Source organism: Lipophrys pholis (assembly GCF_963383615.2).
Source record: "Lipophrys pholis genome assembly, chromosome: 9".
Lineage (NCBI taxonomy): Eukaryota > Metazoa > Chordata > Actinopteri > Blenniiformes > Blenniidae > Lipophrys > Lipophrys pholis.
This window is the reverse complement of record NC_137639.1, coordinates 21,070,743-21,082,630: the sequence shown is the minus strand read 5'-3', so window position 1 is coordinate 21,082,630 and position 11,888 is coordinate 21,070,743. Positions and strand designations below refer to the sequence as shown.

The 11,888-nt window shown below is 44.7% G+C and overlaps 1 protein-coding gene across 2 annotated transcripts in view; it reads left to right on the top strand.

The window, feature by feature from the left end:
• Positions 1 to 382: 382 nt before the first annotated feature.
• The window catches only part of LOC308114105 (poliovirus receptor homolog), a gene marked incomplete at its 3' end in the record, with an annotated part of 88,727 nt that continues 77,221 nt past the window's right edge, over positions 383 to 11,888 (top strand). Inside the window, exon 1 of one of the 2 annotated variants that reach the window (XM_080470757.1) lies at positions 383 to 852. In XM_080470757.1, coding sequence (XP_080326883.1) covers positions 765 to 852 — 88 coding nt within the window. In that variant the 5' untranslated portion in view covers positions 383 to 764. The remainder of the gene's footprint in view (positions 853 to 11,888) is intronic. The other variant, XM_080470756.1, reaches the window with a different exon arrangement.

Below are 11,888 nucleotides of genomic sequence, written 5' to 3'. Positions count from 1 at the left end.
TTCAGTGGATTCATCATCCTCTTCCTAATCAGAGTTTTGTGGACAGAGGGTGTTGGACGCTGTCCAGATTGTGACGCTCAGCAAAGCAGATCTGTCATATCGCTTCTGTTTAAATAAACTCGACTTTTTTTTTCCTGCCGAAACCCCGACGCGCGGTTGAGACGCTATCGAGGTGCAAGTCGCCTTCTCTCTCCCAGGAGAATAAAAAGGCTGTGGGCGCTTTCAACAAGTAGTTTTGGTGAGTGCCCCCCACCCCCCTCCCCTCCCCTCCCACTGCTCCCGCTGGTCTTAATTGGTTTTTGGGAAGCGGGACTGTGACGCCTCTCAGGCTGATGACATCACCCAGACAGTCACAGGCAGCCGGACCGCCGCGCGCTCAGACGCACACTGGAGCGAGTTGTCGTTGGAGCAGCGCGAGCGCAGCAGCAGCAGCACTTCATTATTCCAAGCGCGAGCTGGGAGGGAAACACATTCACCTGTGCGCGAGCTGGACGCTCTCACCGGGATTTTTTATTTATTTTTTTATTAATCCGAGCAACGATACTTAAAGCCAAGAGTCTCTGTCGGACCCACAGCAGGCGGACAAGTTTTTATTTTTTATTTATTTGGGTTTTTTTTCTCCAATTTTTTTTTTTTGCCTTGACTAAGTGAGATCCTACAACCTGTGTCCGAAGGTGCTGTTTACATTTCTTCAGGAGAGACTGAGTGCCTGGTTTATTTTTGTATATATATATATATATATATATAAAGGACCGTAATCAACCATGGCGACACATGACGCCCGAAATTGGCCCGACTGCACAAAAATGATCGGACTGCTCTTCTTGGTTTCGTCGATACTGACACAACAAGGTAAGAAATGATCAATTCTCTTCACCAAAAAACAAAACAAAAAACTTAACAGTGTCTAGATTGTCCTAATCAGGCCAGGACTGTGTGTTTCAATACCTTTCTGAGCTTTAATAATGTAAGAGGAGACTAATTTAAACCTGACCACCACCTGTCAGGGCGGAGACAGTCGAAGGAAGGTGATCTCCGCTTTTCGGTGCCGAGTGCCTTTTTAAATAATTATGTTCCCACAAGTTTCACGAGTTCAGATGAGACACAGTGATTAATTCTTCTGTAGATTATTGCCTCGCACAGCTTTCGGTAATGATCCAGCTGCTGATCGCTCTTTGACCTGAGTTTCGGTCGGTGACTCAACGCCATGTTTAGTTTTCCTAAGGTGTGGCTCTGTGTTGGAAAGGTGCTGAGAGAAGCTGCTCGTTTTCACAACAGAGTCCTCTGGTCAGTGTCCCAGTCTGTCCTGTACCCCCCCCCCCCCCCCCCCCCCCCCAAATCTCCCCCTCAGCGTCCTTCTGCTCTTTTTCTTCCCTCTGCACGCACATCACCACCTATTAGTTCCACTTGGGCTGAGAAAAAATGGGCTGGAAACGGCTCTTAATGAACAAAGCTTGATAACAACTGAAACTTTACTATCTGGACTCTGGACAAATGGTGCAGCATGCGCTGGCTTTTATATTGTAGAAACTGATGTGCATTTTTCCTGCACTGAATCAGATCCGGTCAGACTTCCTTCGTGAGTGTGTTACTAGTATTTCAAGTAAATGACAGGCCAGGTCTGTTCCTTGGCAACCTGTTTGCGCACGTTAATATTTCAGGTGTTTTCCAGTCCACTTCAGCTGAGGTAACTTCGAGGTATTTCAGCCACAGGTCCAGACGTGCAGAGGAATCGGTGAAATGCAGTAAATCTAAAGTAATTCATCGCTAGCAAAAGGATGGTCTTCTTTCTTATTGATATATATTCAGCTTTTCTTTTCCCTTTTTGTTGATGACGCATAAAACTTGCATGCATTTGTTTCAACATGTCAACACACAGAATGTCACTGGCAGCCACAGTGAGCCTGCTAACTGGTGGACGTCCCACTTAAATATGGGTGTTACATTGTTCAACAGATAAAAGCAATGTGCTGAGGCGCAAACCACGTTTTGTGGTGTATTTAAATTTTTCTGATGCAGATAACACAACTTATGAATGTATGGCGTGCAATTCAACATTTTCACTGCCTAGGCCAGCTTTTTGTTTTGTGTTGGAATTGGGGCAAGAATGTAGGGCTCGATCTAACATCCTGGCATAGATACAGCATACATTTTCTGTGGTGAATAGTAATATTGCCAGTTGATTATATTGTTGTTTTAATAAATGCTCTTAAAAGCAGTCACCCTTTTGACTTAATCATGCACCAGAGCCGTGTGTGTGGTTGTGTGTTGTTGTGTGTTGTTGTGTGTGCTGTGTGTGCTGTGTGTGCTGTGTGTGTGGCTAAAAACTATACTGTTTGCTTGCAAGGCTTTACCAGTGCAAGCACAAACTCAGATTTTCGTTGTGCCTTTTTTTCTCAATCACTTTTTAAAAAGTGTAAACCTCTGACCTGCTTTTACGTAGTAGTTAAGCTATGCAACTTAAGCTGTGACTGCTTTGGGAGTCGAAACTTTCCACTTGTCTACTTTGCATTTTCTCTTTCACGTATCCTCTCAAGCTTTGACAGCAACCACTTACCTCCACCTTCCATCCGGAGTCTTGAGAGCCAGAGAAGTGATTTAATTTTCTGCACAGTTTTCAGTTTAATACGACTGAGCTTTGATGTAAAAATTCAATATTGAGTCTGATGGATTTTTAATTAACATTGGCTTCTGTAATATTTTCTTTTTATATATGTTATTTAACTTTCTGTGCAAGCAATCAGGTGTGCTGCTAGTTAATGCTCTGACATTAAACTATAATCACCCTCCGCCATTCAAGCTTTGAGGAGACTGTAGATGTGGGTCAGAAAAGCTTGGCCTATTACTATGGAGATGTTTTTATTGGAAGGGGTGGGCTTACGTGCGGGGGAGTTTCGGGTGGGGGGTTATGAAGCTACGGCGGCATTGTCTTTCTGGCTGAGTAAGCTGCATGCAGGGGGTGGCTGGCTGGCTGGCTGCCTGAGAAACTGGTGGGCATGCAGGGTCAGGGCTGGGGGAAGAGGCCGCTTCCCTGTCTGCTCACAAATAAAGCAGCATTGTTCCCTGTATACCTGAGATTATCTCGGCAAAGCTTCTTCATATGCAAAGCCACACTGGATGGCTCTCCTAGGTTTTGATGAAACAGGTGGCTCTTCAGCAGCCTCCTGCTTTGCGCAGGGCCGTGGTCGAGTTTCTGGATTGGCTGGAAGACTCAACGGGCAGCAACTGATTAAGACAGACGACTCCCCACCTCCCCTCTTTTCCCACCCGCCACTTGAAACGTCCCTCGCTCCCGCCATCCCTCGCTCCCTCCCCCACCTCTTCTGCAGAGTACATACAGGGGCCTTGTTCTCATCTCTGTTTTTCCAGCTATCTTTCATTCTCTCATGCCCCGTGCTTTTGTTTGAGTGACGTTAGTGATTAGGTTATTCAAATAGCCTCACTCTGCCTGTTTTTGGACTGAAGGTTGGGCTGTTTATGGAAGGGAAAACATGCCGCCAGACAGGAAAATATACCACGTTACCTCAGTGCGCTTGTCACAAAAGCAGTAGCATGTTTTGTTGGCCCGTTCTTCCCTCATCTGCTCATACCAGCAAGTAATGTAACCTCCTAAAGTACATGAACATTTCCAGCATTTTCACAGGTCATTACAATATTAGCTGCCCTCACCCTGCCCTCCCACGCAAACACACATACTTAGTGTGGATACTCAGTAACTCTAATGTAGTGATGTTTCTTTTGGCAGTCCTACATGTGCGATTGCTCAAACTATTAGGTCTAACCACTTTCCCGCCACATGATGTGTGAACAGTGTAGCACTGCCAAGCCTGGGACCATTTGTCATCACAACACAGAACAAGCATGGCACTCTGACTGTTAAGAGCAATGTAATTGATGGATCATGAGCAGAGTTTATTTTTTTTACGCCCCAAAAAAGAGATAAGAAAGTCCTTAGTAGCTCATTAGTTGTACCAGAGCAGGGGGTTGCTGTCCCAGTTTGGTTTTTTTTATTTGTGTTAATGGCTGTCGTGGTTGGTCTTATCATTATGGAAATGAGCTGTCCTCGCCCCTTTGCAACGGCCCTGTAAATGTCAGAAGGATTTTGAAAAGGTCGGGTGCGTGTATCCATACGTCTGTAAGAAAGTCTCTCACTGGCCGTTACATCTGCTCATAAGCACACATTCCCACACTGAGGAGCTTTACTGTTTAAATGATCCATCAATATCTTCCACCTCCCCTTTATGTGCACTATTAAAAGTCTGTTGATTCAGACATTAAATGAAAAAGTGCCTGAATTTACTGCTTGATAGAGACATGCATGTGATACCAAGCCATTGTGTGTCTTGTCGTACTGACATTGTATGGCAAATACGACCACATTAATTTTGAATTGCGCAATTGTAAAAATGATTGAGGGAAATGTTTGGCATTTCACCAAATGAGCCCAATGATTTAGACAGATTCCTATTATTCGCTCTTTCACCAGGTATGCTGTTGGGGAAAAAAGGGATTTCAGTTTAGTGGTGATATTTAATGACTGTCTAGAAATGAAGTACCCCTTATTTACTGATAAATAAGTAACTTGCAAAAAGCTTTTTAAAAGATACATTAACATTTGAACAGGAGGCACTAATTAAAAAGTGTGTGTGTGTGTGTGTATATATATATATATATATATATATATTAGGTTTTGCTTTGTATGCTTTTCATAACCAATGACCAGAAACACAAAAGATCCATGAGGTTTATTGTTGAACTGGCAAATATTATTAGACTGGATGGATGGATGTGAAGGGAGGGAGGTCGATGAGCACGAGTCACTGCGTCTTGTTGTATTTTAGGCCACATATTGGACCAGAAATACAATTGAGTACACGTACACTTGCGCACTCATATGCACGTACAGCTGGTGATGAATAAGGGCCGTAACCTGAGGCTGTGCTGCAAGTCTGATGACATTTCAATAATGGGACGGAAGCGTCACATTGGTGGATGACAATGCATGTGTGCGTTACTCTTTTCGACAAGAAGTGACGTGTATCAACCTCATCAGCAATGCTGTTATCTTCCACAGACCTCAGATGTGAGGACATCGTTTTTTTCACTGCCTACTCATCTAATTGGCTCTTAAAAGATACTTTCTGTGCATCTTGAAGTAGTGATATCCTGCAGAAGGGGAGCCAAAGCCAGTTGCTCCGTGACAGATCCACTTCCATGTCGAATGTCCCTCCCCTCTGCACTGTGCTGACGTGTACATGCTGGGCGGGTGGTGGCCTGAGTTGAGGTCACACTGAGAGCCCCCCACTGGGATGTTTATGTTTGGCTCCCAGGGTTGCCAGACTTCTGGAGTCGGGCCCATCTGATCCAAAGGAAAATGAGCAGAAATCCTCATCTCAGAAGGAATGCCAAGTGTTATTGAAATGGATGGGGCAGCTGAGGGGTTTCCAAAAACACCACTGAGCTGGGGTCAATGATATTCTTGGCAGAGGTGCCGGGTTAAACTTCCATCAACATAAAACAGACGCATTAGCTTACATACTGATAAGAGTTTACTCAAATAAACCATTTCATAATGCAGTCTAACCACCCATGTTAATAGATTATGATGAATTTTAAGGCTTACAGTTTTTGCTGTGAGAGTGTGCCAGGAGCTTATCTCGTATACAATGTTTGAGGAATGTGGTTCACTTTTATTTTTTAGTCACACAGATATTTCCACACCATTAGTCAAGATACCCTCTGCCAAATCTGCATTTTCCTATCTGCATTTTCCTAACAAAGCCCAGATGGAATTTTGGGAGACGCAGGTCAAACCTGCTCAAGCTCAGCCAATGTGGAGAATGAGCTGTAATTCCAATTGAAGATCCATTGAAAGGCAGCCAAACTCTTTAAAATAAAATCCTCTTAATTAACTAGACTTGGGAGATAGGTGTCTCTGTGACCCCGCTGTAGAGAAATCACTGAGGAGGAGCGGAGAAGGTGGAGCAGCGAGCAATGGTGGGCTTCAGGGGGGTTGAGGATGTCGACATTTTCAAATTCCACACTGCAGCGTCTTGGCAGAGAGGGTGAAGGCGGATTTCAAAAAAACTGAGCGAGGGAGTGAACCAGGGAGGCCAAGAATTACCAGCTCATTTGTAATTTAGCCGCACCTCCCTCCCCTCTTCTTCTCCTTCACTTGCAGCATTAGACACACATTTAATAGCCAACGAGCTTTCCATTGTGGACGGTAAAAGACTGCTTGCACTATCCCTTCTCTTTTTATTATCGTTACCTGGCCTGTACCCTCTTTCTGTCATCTTTCTTCTCTTTCTTTTGTCTTTGTCACAATCGTTTATTTCTGAAACCCTAACCATTCTGCTCTCTGTAGGTCTTTCTGCGACTCGGCCACGAGGCCCTTGACTGTGTCCTCTCCTGTGCGTCTTCACATACACACGCACACAGCTGCTCATCAGCAGTCACCTTAATGTGTCTAAATGTAGTTTGCGAGGTGGAAGGTGGTTTGCGTTATTGATCCAGTATTGAATGGTGGATGATGCAGTGCCCTTATGTGATATTGAAAACATTTAGGGCTTGCTCCGGAGACATGACAGCACCACGACACATTTCGCTCTCTCTACCGCCGGCTCCTCTGATCCTTCCTACTGTCCTTTCTGTTCCCTCTTCCACCCCAGCCTGCCAAATGTCGAGGTGGTTTAGCCATTTTTATCGCCTCCTGTCTCTTTTCACACATTTTTATCAACATGTGTTACAAGCAACGCCACAGTTATTGTGTCCACTTTGTTGCCTAAATGAACACCTTTGCACGTCGGCATTATTATACACAACACAGGCGCATTGCATCTTTATCACATCTGACTTTGACAAGGTCATGTCCAATTCACACTTATCAGAGGCCGTGGACAGGCTGGCTACAGGAGGAAATTGAATTTGGCATGACACGGCCTCGTCAGGGCTCTGGGAGTCATGTGCCTCAGAAATCTTGTACACAGCAACTGCTCAATTTATTCAGCTTTCCTTGTGATCTTGGTCATTTTATCAGAGGAACATGGTAAAATTGCCTACTGTAATGTAAGATTGTGGTATTTTTTTCACACAGACACGATCTCAGAAATTCAAGATGGGTAAAGCTTTCTTTCTCATGAGCGTGTACATGGTGACTGCTCGTGTTTTGCAAGGCAAGCAGTGCTGTTACACATCTCCATTTCAAAACCGATATTTGGGTTTTTCCATTATTTGACTTGTTGGTTTAAGACTACGCTGACAAACATGCAGCACAGTCGTCATTAGTCCCAAGAGATTTGAAATGGCAGCAACATTTAAATCCTCCCCTGAAGCAAACGGCACATTAAGGTCAAAGAGAGGCAGCAGGTTTATTCGGTTGTCGGCACAGTGTTTTGCCAACAGGGTGTGCCAGGATTGTTTGGTGTGGCTCCTGAGGGAAAGCAGGTCCTCTTTCGATGGAGTGATTTGCCTCATTCATCTGTGCAACTGATTGCCTGCTCCCTAATCAGCCACTTGCCGTCCCGTTTGACTTTCTCCCCCTGCCATGTTTGTGCCTTTTTGTTTCCACTCCTCCATCTTGATTCATCCTTCCCCCTCTCTTTAAGTTCCTTCCTAATGCACCAACTTCTCCTGCTTTGTAATTTGGTCCAGATAATTGACCCATCTGCTCAGTAAACTGCTGTCCTACTGTATCTCTCTCTTTTTAAAAAAAACAAACTCCCATTCGTTTTTTTTTTTTAACTCCTTTCGCTTTGCTTCTTAGTCATCAATCCCCTGTTTCTCCTTCTGTAATTGGAATGTCTGTTACTTTCCTCGATCCTCTTACGCTCTCTAGCTTGTCTCTTCCTCTCTGAAGCTTTCCTCCACTCCCTGTCCCTCTGTCCAATTCCCCAGTTGTCTCTTCCACCTATGTCAGCCCCAAAGTTTCTCTTTAAGCTCATCCGAACTGCCTTTGCTACTTTTCTTCTCTTACTCTCGTTTGTTTCTTCTGTCTCTTGCTCTACTTTCCTCTTATACCTCCTTAACAGCCCTCACCCTCCCTACAGACATTTGTATTGCAGGCATCTGTACTGTCCTACCACCCCTAACGAGGTCTTCTGTTTCCCTTTTTTCCTCTCAGCATCAATCATTCCCTCTCTCTTTCTTTTTCTCTCTCTTTCTCTCTCTCTTCCTTCTAATGGCCAAGAACACCTCCTCCCACTCTACCCTGGTGGGCATTTTTTGAAGGTTAAGTTGCTGTGACACTTTACAGTGTTTCACCCAACCTCACCCCTCCTCTGATTGTCTCACCCTTCTCTCCCTCGTTCTTGCTCTTTCCCAGGCTGCAGAGCGGCAATCATCCCCACTACCTCATTACAGGCACCCGCTACTACAAACACACAGAGACAGTACTGCACTGAGGGATGTTGGGCTGATTTGATGGTTGAATCACTTGATTACTGTATAGACGACAGGAAAAGGGCGATTGACACAACAAAGTGAAAGTCGGTAAGCGGGCAAAACGAATAGGTGAGACGGAGGAATGGAAACAGATGCAGGAATTTTGTTTCATTTCAGCATAGCTAACCTGTCGTGCAGAGCCAGGATCAGGCTGACAATGTCCACTCCCCTGCTGCCAGATGCTGTCACACACTCGTCTCCCCTGCAGGCAGTGACTAGGCTGGTAATATGGCTTGACTCATCTGGCAAGAATCTCACACTGAAGCTGAAATGGGATTACATTTCAAGAGTTAATTCCCAGTGTATAAAGTAATATTTAAGCCAGTGCTGCACCCACAAACCAGCTTCATGCATGTTGTTAGGTATTTTAGTTGTAAAGATTTAATAAGGGAAATAGATTTACTGGTTATTCATATAAAACTATAAAAATCCTGCCTGTTGGATTTAATCTGCTTCCTAACCTTAAAGGTTGCAATCTTGCACTGTATCTTCACCGTCCTTCACAGTGAGTGAAATGTCCCATATTGCGGAAGGATTGCTGATATGATTTTGTTTTTGTAACACAAATGCAGGTCGTTTGACTGCAATGTAAACCAAATCATTGTTTCAATAAACCATTGGAATCATAGTCGATATAAAATGAAAGTAGCAGTTTCCTATGAGGTTGCTGATTGTTTCTCTGTCTTTACATTGTGCCACCAGCTGTTTGTTCTTTTTGCCTTATTAATTCCTCAGAGTTGTGGGTACATTTATTTGCCTTTTAGTTTGTTGGATGTCTGGGTTAGGACAAAATAATTTTTGGAGAAAGTCACTGTTGAGAAATCTGTACATCAAACATACATTTACCCACCATCCAAAAGCAGCAACCTTGAGATGTTGTTGTGAGTCCAAGCAGTCAGCCGGCTGCTGCAAGACAGAATGATACACTCTGCGTTACCGAAAACAGAGACACCATTGTTCTCAGCTGAGCTTAGAGACCCTCCACCTCCTTCCTCACTGCAACCCCCCCCCCCCCCCCCCCCCCCCCCCATTCCCCCTAATCCAGGTGAACTGAGGGAGGCCTTTGAAAAAAGGCCATCTATTGTCCCCCTCCCTCAACTTCCCTTCCCTTGCTGTTCTCCTGCTACACCACACCTGTATCAGTGGACAGGCCTGCCTTTCAGTAGTGGCCCTGGAGGGAAAGTGGGTCTGTAACAAGAGCTGATTGGGTTCCTCCTCTTGAAATGCACGCTGATGGAGAGGCCTTTTTTGGTTGTGTGGATCGACCACTCTAATGCCTTTTTTAACAAGTTCTCTTTGTAGACAAGACTTTCATGTGCTCCTCAGTTGGCATTTGTTTGCAGAAGATCAGATATGTGCTACGTGCATGTGTACGCCTATCATCTCATGCGCTTGCTCATTATTTACATGCTTGCTGCTTTGGGTTTGTATTCGGGCCTCTTTAGGAAGAGCTGTGAGGGAGGGGATGAGAGACGAGACGTAGTATCTTCTCTGCAGACTAGTACTTGTCACCGGGGCCCTCTGGGTGTGTACTGGTTCCCCCAGGTTGTGGCAAGCAGCCTCCTGAATCCTCCTCCTTTTTAAAAGCTTTTAAAGGAAACACTTTAACCACTTACTCCTGTCCTTTTCCTCTCTTCCCACTTTCCCTTTCTCGCAACAAGCTTGCGGCTGATTCGTGCACCAGTGATTCATGAATTTTTCTCTGGCACGGCACAGTCATGCAGGGTGCACACATGAGTGTGGTTTGGTTGAGTGTGTGTGCCGGGTTTGAACAGCATAAGAAGGCTGGATGCTGGGGGGTAATGGTGGGGGCAGAGAGGGAATGTGCTGTGATGCCAGCCGTGATTAGAGCAGTAGCACTCGCCGTTTAAACACACATTTAAATAGACACAGCCTGGGGAAGATTGGGGGGGGGGGGGGGGGGGGGTTGAGGTGAGGAAAGGATGAGGTTCTTCTGCTTGTGTAAACTACCACAAGTGTTCTCAATTGTTCTGGTTTTAAATAGAAGTCCCTCAGGCTCCACCTACCAGCTTTCTCTTGTTCATCTGTTTATTTCTCTTTTTCCTCCACTGTCTCCCTCTTCATTACATTCTTTACTTCTGACACAGAATTGCTTTATCTGCCATGGATTATTGATATCCTCCATAGATGTTTTCTCCACTCTGTGCCTTCCTTTACCATCCTCCTCTATACTCCTTTACATGACTCCCTCATGCTCATTTAGCTGTCATCTCCGTGCCAGTCAGTTCACCTCTCCTCCTCATTCCTTCCAAGTGACACTCTCTCCCTCTTTCTTGTTTCTCACCTCCTCACCTCGGCTCATTGTGAGCTTGCTTCCCACCCACCCCACATCCTCCTTCATTTTCCAACTGTTCTCATTCCCAATGCGATGCTTTTCCTTTTTCATTTAGCCTTTATTTATTCAGGAGAAAACACATTGAGATTAACAATCTCTTTTGCAAGTGTGTTCCTGTTTCTCTCTGAACCAGACTCGTCTTGCCCGTCTCATGTTTGAATGTCCTACTTTGATTTCCTCTCAGGCCTCCCCCCCTTCATGCTCTTTGCTCCTCCCCTCCTCTCTTTGCTGTTTATTTACATAGAGAGCGATGGAGGTAGGTAAGGCTGTCAGGGTGGATTGATGGATGGCGAGAGGCCATGGGTGAGGGGATCTGGGCGTTTGATGGACGCTCTTGTCACTCAGGATAATACTTCCAGAATTGGCTGGTTCGTTATTGTAAAAAGGGCCTTCCATGGAACACTTGGCAGCTATATTAGGATGCGTTGGAGAGCTCACTCTGCTCAACATGACGGTCGTTCTGGTGTCCATGGATCTGACATTGTTTTAGTTTTTCTACACTGTTCAGCTACAAACTAAACCTTTCTTTTAGACGTATATTGACATTTTACAACACGGAACATCTCCATCGACCGTAGCACTCTCCTGCACTGTGTGTCTGCCCTTTAAAAAGCACATCCCTTGTAGATGACATAATTATGCAGTGTCAACGTGTGACAAGCTGAGCTTAGCTGCATTAGAAGAATTAATATGCACAGCGTAGGAGGGATCCTGTCCATGATCTTCTAATGCTTATAGCCACTCGGTTGCCTCCTCTCATCTTGAGAAGACTTCATACTCTGGGGCAACTTGTCTTGCAAGCCATCAAGGCTAATGTCATTCTCTCATTTTACCTACTAGTTCATTTTTAGTCATATGTAATCTCAATATTAAAATCATTTTTCAAATATAATTCATGTGCCTGAGTTTTTAGCGCTGACATCAGGGTTAATTGGCTTTAAAATAATACAATATAGGCTCTGATACCATAGTTGGGCCAGAATGATTACACTCAATATTAGACTTGATTTCTATGGATCCACTAAACCTAAATTGATTTTAATGTGACGCTTTTATTGGATTTCAGCTAAGTACACATGGTTTATATGTG